Below are 15,205 nucleotides of genomic sequence, written 5' to 3' on the forward strand. Positions count from 1 at the left end.
TATATTATGGCATAAGTTCATGGTCGGAAAATATACAGTTAGAAGCAGCACTGCATAAATTGGTGACAACCATATAGTACTTGGTGCTCAAAAAGTGACTATGGGGAAAGTGGCGACGCAAGTGAAAGGGTGAACAGCAAGAACGGCACACTGTGAACAAAGTGTATATAGTTTACAGTGAGTGGCTCCAAAGCATGTAACAACGTGATATTACAATAAACAAGGTTCTTTCAATTGGATGTTGAGCCACAAAGGAGAAGTACGCCTGTAGTTAAGCTGTTAGGTCAACGGCGTTTCGATCCATATTAGTTGGGATCGTCATCAGGACTAGGTTGTCTGAATTAGGGCGTGCTTAGTTAAATTCGAGTACATGAAGGTCCATTAGTTATTGGAGGTCTCCATGAATCTATTTCTGGCAGCCTCAAGGGCACTTCCGTTAACCAGTTCAAGGTAATCCGGGGTCTGCAGAGGCGCACTGAGAGAATCGGTGCGTGGAACGGCCGTCGGTGATCAGCCGTTGTGTCTGCACGATTCCTGAATAAATCGGTGTGCTGTCTCAGGAATAGATCCAGGCGTAGTGAGGCTTTGCACAGGCCAGGCCAGCTACAACTGTAACATAGACGCCTGTATGAGGCTTCTGGATGCTTTCCCTTAGCAACAATGGGCGTAAGTTACGACTTGACCTTTCGATTTGTATATTATACTTGCCTGCAACCTGTGTTACATTGCAAAAGATGTCAATTCTCCTTGGCAATGGAACTTTGCTTATCGAACACGTGGTGTCCATTCCCTGATATCAGCCGGTTGATGGTTCCCTTGGTGGCACATGACCAGGCTTGCACTGTTTATGGTCAAATGACGCGTGCAGCTTTGCTTGGAATCGTGGCTCAATGGGATATCTGTGCGGCTGCGCAGACTTTCCTACAATGTAGCTTCATTGAATATCATGCAAGTCTCCCATTTCTGGCGTAGGATGCTCCTGCGTATGAGATAGATGGGTATCATCTGGGGTTATGGGGCCCTAAGGATATATTGTCGACATTGCAAGTTCACATGAGTTTGCGTGCCCTATGCTGCCGCTTTTGCGCCCACCTCAGCCGGAGTTTGTTTTCGCTGCACTTTGCCTCTGCCCTATCCATGTTTATAGATTTTTTTCACGTCCTCAGCTTTCACTCACAATTCTGTCTGTTGATGGTGTGAAAAGTCGATCAACGATGTCTCTTGTTATTCTGTACTGGTCAGTCCCTATTACCTGGTCTTGACATGTTAGCAGCAGCTGCAATGTGGAATAATCGTGCTTTGTTATGCCGTGGTTGCATGTTTTTGAAACACTTGAAGGTAGCCATTCCATGGAGCTGTGCTTTGCTGTTCCTACAATGCACACATTTGGGCTTTCATGTTGGGGGTCTGCTAATCACGCATGGGTATCTTCTGGTATGTAACAGGACTTCTTCCTGCCAAGGGGAGGGTGATTTTGCCGAGTTGTTTTGCCTTTTTCACAGTCATTATGACATGGCGGCTACTTTTGTATTCTATGGTGTTGTGACAATGCTGATGATGCTTGTTGCATGCATTATGATGCTCCTCATGGTTCGCACAGTGTCTCATGAATCACTATAGTCAGAATAAAGATTTTGGATTTATTGGGTGACTCAGAATATTCTTATTGTAGAGAAGTACGATAGTGCGTGAGATTGTCTTGTTCTGTGCTGTCTGGGTGGTAGTCCGGGGGGGGGGGGGGGGGGTTGTTCTGGGGGTGGTCCTGGGGGTGGTGGCGGTGGTGTTGTGGCCCTCTTGGGTCTCCGAGCTGCATGACTCGTAGCTCCATGGCATCTGTTGGTCTTCAGATGCGGGTCTGGGCTGGGCTCCCTTTCTAATGCAGGTTTTCGTCCTTCTTTAGACCAGAAAAAGCAGGTCTTAAGTTCCTGCTGCTAACACGCCTTTACACCTGTTTTTGGCCTGCATCACTGATCTGGCTGGTCGTTGAGAATATGACAAAGTGGTGTTATCAAGATTTCTGGGACGGGAATGCCCACCCTGCATATGATCAGCGTTAATTGTCACTGTCTACCTTGGCTATTTTTTTGACGGCAGCTATCGCAGGAAAACTGGTGATGTAGGCTATTAGCGCAGGCTTGTAAATAGGGCAATAAATCTATTGCCACTTTAGTGGCAGAAAAGTGCTGATTGATTGGGGATGAATCTTTGAGAATATGCCCCATAGTTTGCTTGGGTTTAAGATTCCGAGTATGGAATATCCAAAGATTCACCTTACAGATTTTGCATGCCCGTGGCAGCTTGGATGGCGATATGTCTTGTTTGCAGAGATCTCTATGAGTTACATTTAACATGTGAAGGGCGGCTGCTGAAAATACAAGCCTCACTTCACCGCCAGGCAGCATTTCTGGCACCGCTCTCTCTTTCCCTGCAATATGAATCTTTCCAGTTCTGGTGATACGCTCTCTCTTTTTTTCTACAGAATGAATATTTTGGGACAATCTCCATTGGAACCCCTCCACAGGACTTCAGCGTAGTGTTCGACACCGGCTCCTCTGACTTCTGGGTCCCTTCTGTGTCCTGCTCAAGTTCGGCCTGCAGTAAGTCTCTGAAAGCTTGTGTAGTGTTTCACACTCCTGTCGCCCTCCATGCTCCACCCTCTCAACGCAGCGGGCACTCTCCTCCTAGATCTCTCCTAGTCCTCGAGCTTCTTCTAATGGTCATTCCTTTCAGCCTCTCTCCGGTCAGTCTTTTTCTCTCGGCTTTGCTGGTCCCCTTGATTGTGCTCCTAAGCTGCACTGAGTTCAGTGAACACTGATCGTCTCTGCATCGACACCTCTCACCACCGAACCCTCCACAACGTCCCTTTTTGGTGGTAAAGCAGTATCTATTGAAGGGAACCTGCACCCTCGTGGCTTGGAGGAATACCAACACGAGCTGTGAAACCGGGACAGCAGCTTATGATATCCCAGCTGACCTAGTCTTAATGATATACATCTTAATCAATGCGGAGGGAGAAAGAAGCTCTGATCCATTCACCTTCCAATGGTTAGTACAAAATCAAGGAGGGGGGGGGGGAATGGATCACTTGTCCTGTGTAACCAGGGTCTTTGCTTTTCTCACAACCTTCATAAAAACCCTCATATACGTACACAGGTATAGGGCGGTATATCTTGGTTCTCCGCCTCAGTTTACTGTAGCAGCATTATCATTGGGTCTTCATTTTTGTAAATATGCTTTACCTCCACCTGGAGGTAAACCGACTTGCTTTCCAGTGGTGTCCAGAGATGAAAAACACCCAAGACACCGTATGCAGAGATAGAACTAGCAAGTGGCTTAGTGAAACCGCAATTGGCTTCTATTTGCTATACGGCATCCTGAGGAAGCCCATTACAACAAAAAAAGAGGTACCGATACAAAAGGTCTGACCTCCCTACTCATGAGTGGTAAGTTTACCACTTAAGAAGGGGCCACAAGGCGCTCATACACACAACCCAGTCCTGACGAAAGCCTCTAGAACTTTCATGATGCTGAAACATGTTGACCAACACCAGTGCGAGGATTAGTAGCTGGATCCACATACGCACCTTTGTTTTAACTTCCCACATCACTGCATTTTTTCCATTAAACACTAGCTTTTGAGCGATGCAATGAATTTTAACTCACAGCACTTGAGCACAGATAACCCCCTCTTGTTTTTCATCTCTGGACACTACTGGGAAGCCAGTCGGTTACCTCCGGGTGGAGGTACAGCATATTTATAAAAATGAAGACTCAATGATAATGCTGCAACAGTACACTGAGGCGGAGAATCAAGATATGCCGCCCTACGCCTGTGTGCGTATATCAGGGTTTTTATGAAGGTTACAAGAAAAGCATAGACCCTGGTTACACAGGAGAAGTGATCTACTCTTAATGATGTCATCTGTCTAATGGGGGTGATCATCACTCATGTGTTGTCTCTCCCACCCATGGTGGGCTCCTGGCACAGTGCTTGCTAGTGTTATCTGTTCCAAGAGCTTGCTCCTACAGGCAGGTCTCAACATGCATCCAAGCATTCATGCTTCAGGGAATGTTTATAAACAGGCGCCAGCAGTGAAGGCACGTTAAACAGACAAGTGATAACTTAACTCTAGATATGGATGTAAGTGTCTTCATCCTGTTAACCAGGGTGTGCCACCCTACAACTGAATTCAGTGGTGTACATTTTCTACACTAACTTTTCACTGTTGACGGAGATCTCCGCCTCTGAAAGGCTGTTATTCCTCCAAGTAGTAAAGTTGGACTTTTGTCTCAGTTTAACTTACGTTTTGGTCTTAGTTAGACTTAAGACCAAAACTTAAGTTAAACTGAGATAAAAGTCTAACTTTGCTACTCATAAATGTCTTTAGTGAATACCAAAATCATAAAGGTAGATTTTTGTCTCAGTTTACCATAGTGAATCGGGCCCTAAGATTTTACACTCTGTTTAAATCTCAAAAGTCGACACACAACCTTTTTTTAACCAATACAGCCTTGTGTCGTATTGTTTGTATGGCATTGTCCTTGCACAAAGGCAGCAGAGATATTGTGCAAACATTGCTTGAGATGGATGGATTGGCATTAACCTTTTTCAATTGAGCCGTGTCCATTCGGGAGGTCCTGTGGCATTGGCCAAGGATAGATTCCAGGTTTCCAAGAGAGGATGCAGACGATGAATATGATGAAAGTGTAGACAGATTTAAAGAGCGCACAGATGTTCCTGGCAGCGTTCAGGTGTTAGTCGAGCAGCAAGAAGAAAATTACAGAGTGAATAGTCAGGTTTTAAGCTTTTTTTTACAAGCAGGTTTCAAACTTTCATGTCTCACATGCAGAGGTAGAGGGTTTCATACAGAGGGGCTGGAGAAAGAATAGAGCGTCCACCTGTCCTCGTCCTACTTACTCCTGACATTCTAACTAAGGCCAAATGTGAGGACCGGCGATTCCTGGAAGGGCTAAAAAAATGTATACTGGAGGCCAGGGAACTTGGACCAGTGTTGCACAGGGCATGAAAAATCAACCCCAATGTTTTGAACAGAATTCTCTTCTTTACTGGAATCCAGTGCAAGGAAGAAAGATGCATGGAATTCCTTGTTCTCCACAGAAAATTCAACAAGGATTGGTCAAGCCAGGAGTTACAGCTTTTCACACAGTGGGTACGAGGAGATGCAGCAGGGATCCTGATGCAATGAACAGCCAGCACCAAAAACACTTGTGAAGTTAACGAGTCAAACTGTGAGAGCACAGGAGATTCACGGGAAATGGGAGATTCACAGGAGATTCAAGGAAGATGGGAGATTCATAGGAAGTTCTTAAGAGATTCACATGAGATTCGTAGGAGATGGGAGATCCATAGGAGGTTAACAGGAGATTTATAGGAGATTCATAGGAGATTCACATGAGATTAACATGAGATTCATAGGTGAGTCTTAGGAGATTCACAGGAGATTCATAGTGGATTCAAATGAAATTCATAGGTGAGTCATTGGAGATTCACAGGAGATTCATAGGAGATGCACACGAGATTCATAGGTGATTCTTAGGAGGGTCACAGGAGATTCATAGGAGATTCAAATGAGATTCATAGGTGATTCATTGGAGATTCACATGAGATTCACAGGAGATTCATAGGAGATTCAAATGAGATTCATAGGTGAGTCATTGGAGATTCACAGGAGATTCACAGAATATTCATAGGAGATTCACATGAGATTCATAGGTGATTCATTGGAGATTCACATGAGATTCACAGGAGATGCATAGGAGATTTACATGAGATTCATAGGCAATTTATAGGAGATTCACAGTAGATTCATAGGCGATTCATAGGAGATTCACAGGATATTAATAGGAGATTCTTAGGAGATTCATAGGAGATGGGAGATTCATAGGCGATTCGCCAGAGATTCATAGGAGATTTACCGGAGATTCATAGGAAATTCATAAGAGATTCACTTGTGATTCACAAGAGATTCATAGGAGATTCACAGGAGATTCATAGGAGAATCATTGGAGATTCATAGAAGATTCACATGAGATTCATAGGTGATTCTTAGAAGATTCACAGGAGAATCATAGGTGATTCATAGGAAATTCACAGAAGATTCATAGGAGAATCATTGGAGATTCATAGGAGATTCACATGAGATTCATAGGTGATTCTTAGGAGATTCACAGGAGAATCCTAGGCGATTCATGGAAGATTCACAGGAGATTCATAGGAGATTCACAGAAGATTCATAAGAGAATCATTGGAGATTTATAGGAGATTCGCATGAGATTTATAGGTGATTCTTAGGAGATTCACAGGAGAATCATAGGCGATTCATAGGAGATTCACAGGAGATTCATAGGAGATTCACAGGAGATTCATGGGAGATTCTTAGGAGATTCATTGGAAATGGGAGATTCATAGGCGATTCACCAGAGATTCATAGGAGATTTACCAGAGATTCATATGAAATTCATAAGAGATTCACTTGTGATTCACAAGAGATTCATAGGAGATTCACAGGAGATTCATAGGAGAATCATTGGAGATTCATAGAAGATTCACATGAGATTCATAGGTGATTCTTAGAAGATTCACAGGAGAATCATAGGTGATTCATAGGAGATTCACAGGAGATTCATAGGAAATTCATAGGAGATTCACTTTTGATTCACAGGAGATTCATAGGAGATTCTTAGAAGATTCATAGGCGATGGCAGATTTATAGGCAATTCACCAGTGATTCATAGGAGATTTACCGTAGATTCAAAGGAAATTCATAGGAGATTCACTTGTGATTCGAAGGTGATTCTTAGGAGATTCACAGGAGATTCATAGGAGAATACTTGGAGATTCATAGGAGGTTCACGTGAGATTCATAGGTGATTGTTAGGAGATTCACAGGAGATTCATAGGCGATTCAAGGGAGATGAGAGATTCATAGGAAGTTCTTAGGAGATTCACATGAGATTCATAGAAGATGGGAGATCCATAGGAGGTTCACAAGAGATTCATAGGAGTTTCATAGGAGACTCACATGAGATTCATAGGTGATTCTTAGGAGATTCACTGGAGATTCATAGGAGATTCATAAGAGATTCACTTGTGATTCTTAGAGATTCATAGGAAATTCACTTGTGATTCATAAAAGATTCGTAGGAGATTCACAGTAGATTCATAGGAGAATCATTGGAGATTCATAGGAGATTCAGCGAGCCAGCCCCAGTCTCAGAACTATACCACTTGGCCATGTCACCTGGAGATCTAGGTTATGGTTGAAAGTTCTCACAGAGTATAGAAATGTTCTCCTAAAAAAAGAGTGATAAAACATGAGTATGATAAAGAGGATGTTCTATTGACCAATTCCAATGGAAAGGCTGTAAAGAATGGTAAAGAGATTGTTTTATTGATGGTGCCAATTACATTGCTGCGAATAATTTACGGATGTGGCATTTTTTAGAAATATTAAAAGCAGTTCTACTGATTCTAAGCAATTTTAACAAAAATAAATATACAACTAAATAAAAAAATGTTTGGTGCATCCTGCAGTTCTTTTTAAGCACAGGCAGGAGTAGGATGAAATTAACACATTACAGTCCTGTGGCATGTACAAATGTAGATTAGGCCAAGAATGATCAGTATGTGCACAGATATGAGCAGGCTCAGATGTACATAATATATGCATGGACTGTGAAACCACCTTCAGTAGCAGGCTGAGATGTATATATTACAATCCTGGGCATGTACACATGCAGAGTAGGCTCAGAGTAATCTGTATGTGCCTGCAGTGTATGTGCACATGTATGAACAAGCTCAGGTGGACATACTACACCCATGAGGTGTGAATACACACTCTGGAGCAGGCTGAGATGTAGACAGTACAGGCCTACTGTGAGTGTGTGTGCAAGAGTAGGCAAATACCCTCATACTACAGGCCAAGGAGTTATGCAGATTCAGGAGCAGGCACTTATGCTTGGTATATAACTGTGGAATATGTACACATGTAGGATCAAGATGGTAAATGCACAATACAGGCCTGGAGTTCGTTCAAACATAGAAGATGACTGAGTTATATAACAACATGTCTGGAGTTCATATATATGTTTTAGCAGGATAATAACAAGTACGTGCGGGATGTGCACAGTACATGCCTGGAGTGTTCGCACCTACAGAAGCAGGCTGGGATTGTCACAGGGCAGGCCTGGGATTTGTTCACACATAGAAGAAGGCTGAGCTGTATAAGAACAACCCTGGAGTGCAAGCACATGCTGGAGCAGTCTTAGCTGTACCCAGTTCAGCCCAGGAGTTTACGTACACGCAGACCTAGGCTGAGTTAGACAAGGTGAAACCTGGAGTGTATGCAGGAGCAGGCTGGGATGTAACACAGTTATGCCAGGAGTTTATGTTTGATGAGTATGAGATCACAAGTACATGACTGGAGTTTAGGTACATGCATCAGAAGGCTGGGTTGTACAAAGTACATTCCTGGAGTGTACGCACTTGCAGGGGCAGATGGGAGGAACAGAGTTCAGGCCAGTGGATTGTGCAGACAGGAGTCGGCTGAGTTACACAAACAATAGACTGGAGTTCATGTGCACATAGAGGTAGAGTGGGATGTGCCACTATGCACATAATGTTCACGGTTCTAGGGTGCTCAGCCTCTGCCTTTGACTGGCATTCTTGAACTATATACAGTTGTTTAACTTCCTGTATCACGAATGACCCTCAATTGTCTCCTTTGGAAGCAAACCACCGCAGATTCAACTCCCAGCTCTCCTCCACCTTCCAGCCGACAGACATCAGCATCTCCATTGCCTACGGCGCAGGAAGCATGACTGGAGTTTTGGGCTACGACACTGTACAGGTGAGAGAGGGAGCCATTCATGGAGGGGGGCAATGAATAGACCATTAATTGTGTCAAATACGGGCCTGTCTGTTCCATTTGAACTCTTCAAATCGACAACAAGTCAAAAATTCTCTAGACTTTTATCACCATTACATAGATCTTCTACTAACATTCCTCTCGGGTTAGACATGATTTTATCTTAGAGTACCCTAAAACCACACTTTCCCCCATATTTTGCTATAATCAGAGTTATGAGATGTGAGAATCATATAATGCTCCTCCTAAGAATTCTACGGCATAACAATTTACTATAGAAAAATGTGCTTATGGTTACCCCTGGAACACAGTGTATATATAATACCCCGGGGCATTATAAAGAGAGTACTTCAACACAGCTGTGTAATGGAGTGCAAACTACCAAAATTCATAGAAAGACCAATAGTGTTGAAATAACATACCCCCTTGTTATATATTACTATATTTATTGTGCTATGTCCAATGTATTGTAAGAAAAGAAAGAAAAATGTTGCTCTTCATAAAAATTCCTTAGCCACTGTGACAAAATGACTAATGGTTAAGTTAATAATTCTTATGATATTAGTCACTCTGCCACTCCTGGTATTATTAATAGGTGTTATTATTCTTGTTCTTACCCATGATTTTATTCATATTCCTGATTGTATTCTTATTCACATGTTTGTATTCATATTATTACTATTTTTCGAACTCATATTTTTTTGATATTCTTATTTGTACTCTTATTTTTGTTCGTATTCTTGTTTATATTCTTATTCTTGTTCATATTATTGTTCGTATTAATATTCTTATTCTAGTTCACATTCTTGTATTCTTATTCTTACTCTTACTCTCATTCTTACTCTTATTTGTATTCTTATTCTTGTTCATATTCTTAATCTTATTCGCATTCATATTCTTCTTTATATTCTTATTCTTACCCTTACTCCCATTTGTGCTCTCATTCTGACTCTTACTCTCGTTCATATTCATATTTGTATTCTTATTCTCACTCTTATTCATATTCTTATTTGTATCCTTACTCTTACTCGTATTCACATTCTGGTTTGTATTCTTATTCTTACTCTTATTCCCATTCATATTCTAATTTGTATCCTTACTCTTACTCTCGTTCACATTCTGGTTTGTATTCTTATTCTCACTCTTATTCTCGTTCATATTTTTGTTTGTATTCTTACTCTTATCATCATTCATATTGTTCTTCTTACTCTCACTCTTATTTATATTCATGTTTGTATTTCTAATCTTACACTTAATCTCGTTCATATTCTTGTGTGTTTTCCAATTCTTGCTCTTATACTTGTTCATATACTTTTGTATATTCTTATTATTACTCTTATTCTCATTGACACTCTTGTTTGTATTCTTTTTTGAAAATGTCTTTATTGGCAGGATATATGAAGGTATAGTAAGCAGTATATAGCGGTTCAGTACATAAGTCACATATTCGCATCATATGATCGCACTGACAGGATATACACATTTTCCATTTTCATTATGACACTATAACACCCAAACTGAACTCCCCCTACTCTTGTTTGTATTCTTATTCCTACTCTTATTCTTGTTTATACAATCTTACTCTCATTCACTTTCTCATTTGTATTCTTATTCTTACTCTTATTCTTGTTCATATTTTTGCTCATATTCTTATTCTTACTTGTATTCATATTTTGGTTTGTATTGTTATTTTTACACTTACTCTTATTCATATGCGTGTTTGTATTCTTAATCATATTCTTTTTCATATTCTTGTGCGTATCCTTATTCTTACTTTTATTCTCATTGGGGCGGATTCACAGAACTAATCTGAGACAAAATCCTAAACTTACTACTTTTGGTATTCACAGAAGACATTTAGTAGGAGTAAAGTTAGCATTTTGTCATAAATTACTACTTTGTCTTAAGTTAGGATTTTGTCTTCAATTAGTATTTTGTCTTAAGTTAGGATTTTGTCTTAAATTAGTATTTTGTCTTAAATTAGTAGTTTGTCTTAAGTTAGGATTTTGTCTTAAATTAGCATTTTGTCTTAAGTTAGTATTTTGTCTTAAATTAGGATTTTGTCCTAAATTAGGATTTTCTCTTAAATTAGGATTTTCTCTTAAAATAGTTTTTGTTTTAAATTAGTATTTTGTCTTAAGTTAGGATGTTGTCTTTAATTAGGATTTTGTCATAAGGCCAAAACTTAAGACTAAATCCTTACAGGACAAAATACTAATTTAAGACAAAATCCTAATGTAAGTCAAAATCCTAACTTAAAACAAAATACTAACTTAAGACGAAATACTTAATTTAAGACAAAATAATAACGGCGAGAGAATCCTACCTCATCGCCAAAGATCTTCTGAAAATACCGGCGCCCCCCTCTTCCAACGTATTTTCATTCATATTCTCGTTTTGCTACTCTTACTCTTAGTCTTGTTCATATTCTTGTTTGTATTCATATTCTTACTCTTCTTCCCCTTCACATTCTTGTTTGTGTTCCTATTATTACTCTTATTTTCATTCACATTCTTCTCTGTATTCCTATTCTTATTCTTACCCTTATTCTCACTCACATTCATGTTTGTATTCTTATTCTTACTCTTATTATTGACCATAATGTTGTTCATATTCCTATTCTTATTCTTGTTCATATGCTTGGTTTTTATTCTTATTCTTATTTGTTTTCTCATTGACATTCTTGCTTGTATTCTTACTCTTATTCTTACTCTTATTGTTGTTCACATTCTTGTTAATATTCTTATTCATATTCTTACTTTTATTTTCATTCATATTCTTGTATTGTTATTCTTACTCTTAGTTTTGTTCATATTCTTCTTTATATTCATATTCTTACTCGTATTCTCTTTCTCCTTCACATTCTTATTTATGTTCCAATTCTTACTCTTATTCTCCTTCACATTCTTGTTTGTGTTCCTATCCTTTCTCTTATTCTTATTCACATTCGTGTTTGTGTTCCTATTTTTACTCTTATTTTCATTCACATTCTTGTCTGTATTCCTATTCTTATTCTTAACCTTATTTTCACTCATGTTCTTATATGAATTCTTATTTTTGCTTTAATTATTGATCACAATTTTGTTCATATTCTTATTCTTATTCATATTTTTGTGTGTATTATTATTCCTATTCGTATTCTCATTGACATTCTTGCTTGTATTCTTATTCTTACTCTTATTGTTGTTCACATTCTTGTTTATATTCTTATTCATATTCTTACTTTTATTTCCATTCATATTCTTGTATTGTTATTCTAACTGTTAGTCTTGTTCATAATCGTGTTTGTATTCGTATTCTTGCCCTTATTCTCACTCATATTCTTGTTTGTAGTTATATTCCTACTCTTAGTCTCATTCATATTCTTGTTTATATTCTTAATCTTCTGACTTGTCACTGATCAATCTCTTGGCACTGGTATTGTCTTTGGGTACTTGTATTCAGGCAAACATCCAGGCAGGGTACTGAAGGTTCCGTTGGGTTGATCCTTTGGACAGTGATCCAACGTGACCGACAGGCTGTGGTTGAAAGGACCAAGGGCCAGGTGTGTTTATTTGTTCATTTTATTTTGTTTATGAGTTTTATATAGCGTTGGCTAGACTTGGAGGTATCAGAGCGCTTTACATGAGGTTCCACAGTGTTACAAGGGCACATCCGTTACAAGTTACATTTGTTGCAAGAAAACATTTAAAGAGAATAGAAGACGAGATAAAAGGAGTGTACAAGGGTAGGAGAGTAAAACAGAAGGGACTAGAGCTGGCTAGACCCGAAGCTATCAGAGCGCTTTACAGGCGAATTAACAATTTATCAGAAAAAATCAACTGTTACACAATACATCGAAAAATAGGCAATTACATTAGGAGAGGAGGGGAAGGAGAGAGAAAAGTAGTGGAGGGGGCAGGGAAGTTGAGAAAGGGAGGATAAGGGAAGAGAAAACAAGGAGAGACAAGAGGAAGTCTGTCTAAAGGCCGACTGGGTAGGTGATGACCAAGGAGGGAGTCCACAGCCCATCTCCCCTATAGCTAAACCAGGTAGCTCCATCGGGCATCGGACAGAATAGTTCAGTCTCAATACATTGAGAGAGGAGAGAAATAGAGACATAAATAGAGGGAGGATGAGGGAAGAGACGAAAGGAGAGACGAGAGGAAGTCTGGCTGAAGACCGACTGGGTAGGTGACGTCTAAGGAGGGAATCCCCGACCTGTCTCCCCTATAGATAAACCAGGTAGCTCCATCGGGCATCAGACAGAATAGCTAGATCTCAGATTACGAGGGAAAATTTACAGATAAACAGGGTGGGGACTAAGGGCCAGAACAGGTGAGGGCAGAGGTCAGTAGCAGGAAAGTGGAGAAGAGTAGAACGAGCGGAGGGGTAGGGGGTAGGTAGTTTGGTAAAAGTTCCCATGGATCCGCTTTGAATCATTATAAAAGCAGCTCCATTCCTTCTCAGGCGCCATCTTGAGGTTAAAACGCTGGGTACGATTTTTTGCCAGTATCCTTGTGTTGCTGCGACCGGTTGGACGGGCGGCCTAAGCGTCAGACGCTCCCGAACCATCTGATGTCGGGAGATGGTTGAAACAGTTGTTTAGGTGGGGAATTAAGCGCCTCACTTAGTTGATGAAAGCGGGGATCCAGTGGAACAGAGGCTCCGAGCAGCCAAGTAGGAACCTGGCTCCTCATCCTCTCCCCTGAGGTGATACCCCCGAATGCAGCACTGAAGCATGGCCCTGACCTTTATGGTAATGTGGCCCTCAGTAAAATATACTGATATATTGATGTGCTGGTTACAAAAAGTGGCTGAAAATTGTGCACCAACCTTTTGAGACCAGTGTCCGATTTTGTAATCTGACCCATGCGCAAGTAGGTCTATTTGCAAAATTATCCTTTGCAGGGTGTTGCAGATTAACTGGCTTAATGAATATTAATTAGGAAGGTGTATATTTGTGATCTTCTGCTATTGGATAACTACTTTGTTATGGTGAGCTGCCAGGAACAGCAGACCATCATCCCTGTGTCTGGCATTCCAAATGTAAAACATGTTTTTAAGCTGTCTTAGTCCCTCAAAGGAACTGATGCTGCTAAAAAAAAAATGGTCCACAATTGTAACACCCTTGACCAACGGCTGCTCCCCCTGAAGCTACCACCATTATTCTCAAAGGGAATGGGAGCCCCTTCCCCTCTGCAAATCTATTGCCACCTCCATTGAGGAACACTTGTACAATGGTTTGCCACTGGAAGGACAGTTGCAAACATTTGATACATTGCCTAGCAAATCACAATTTAAAAAGAAAACCCATTGTACATTCCTTTACTATTGCCTTTCAGTATGGGTTGCAAGATCCATAATGTAGGTATTTCTTGGGTCAGCTGTCAAATCATGCCTCCTGGGTATTTCTTGGGTCAACTGCCATCTACTGCCTCCTGGGTATTACTTAGATCAGCTGCCATCTCCTGGCTCCTGGATATTTCTTAGGCCAGCTGCCATCTTATGGGTATTGCTAGGGTCAGCTGCCATCTCCTGGCTCCTGTGCATCTTGTGGGTCAGTTGTCATCTCCTGTTTTTCTGGTATTTTTTGGGTCATCTGCAGTCTCCTGGCTAGTGGGTATTTCTTGGGTCAGATGCCACCTCCGGGCTCCTGGGTTTTTCTTCGGTCAGCTGTCATCTCCTGTCTTTCTGTATTTCTGTGGTCAGCTGCCATCGCCTGGCTCATGGGTATTTTTTGGGTCAGCTGCAATCTACTGCTTCCTGGGTAATTCTTATGTCAACTGTCGACTCCTGGCTTCTGGGCTTTTCTTAGGCCAGATGCCATCTCCTGGGTATTTCTTGGGTCAGCTGCCATCTCCTGGCTCCTGGGAATTTCTTGGGTGACCAGCCATCTCTTGGCTACTGGGTATTTCTTGGGTCAGCTGCCATCTCCTGTCTCCTGGGTATTTCCCTAAGTTAGCTGCCACCTCTTGGCTCCTGGGAATGTCTTGGGTCCGCTGCCATCTCCTGGCTCCTGAGTATTAGGTGGGTAAGCTGCCATCTCCTGCTGCCTGGGTATTTCTTGTGTCAGGTGCTATCTCCTACCTCCTGGTTATTTTGTGGGTCAACTGCCATCTCCTGCCGCCTGGGTGTTTCTTGAGTCAGCTCCCATCTCCCTTCTTTCAGGTTTTTCTTGGGTCAGCTGCCATCTCCTGTCTCCCAGGTATTTTTGGGGTCAGCTGTCATCTCTTGTCTTTCGGGTGTTTCTTGGATCAGCTGCCATCTCTTGGCTCCTAGGCATTTCTTGGGTCAGCTGCCATCTCCTATCTCTTGGCATTTCTTGGGTCAGCTGC

General features: G+C 41.1%; 1 protein-coding gene across 1 annotated transcript in view; it reads left to right on the forward strand.

Annotated features, from left to right (window-relative positions):
• The window catches only part of LOC147725236 (pepsin A-like), a 186,999-nt gene that overhangs the window by 69,547 nt on the left and 102,247 nt on the right, over nt 1–15,205 (forward strand). Inside the window, exons 3-4 of the mRNA XM_086966552.1 lie at nt 2,480–2,597; nt 8,752–8,870. Coding sequence (XP_086822678.1) covers nt 2,480–2,597; nt 8,752–8,870 — 237 coding nt within the window. The remainder of the gene's footprint in view (nt 1–2,479; nt 2,598–8,751; nt 8,871–15,205) is intronic.

Source organism: Lissotriton vulgaris, chromosome 4_1 (assembly GCF_964263255.1).
Source record: "Lissotriton vulgaris chromosome 4_1, aLisVul1.2, whole genome shotgun sequence".
Lineage (NCBI taxonomy): Eukaryota > Metazoa > Chordata > Amphibia > Caudata > Salamandridae > Lissotriton > Lissotriton vulgaris.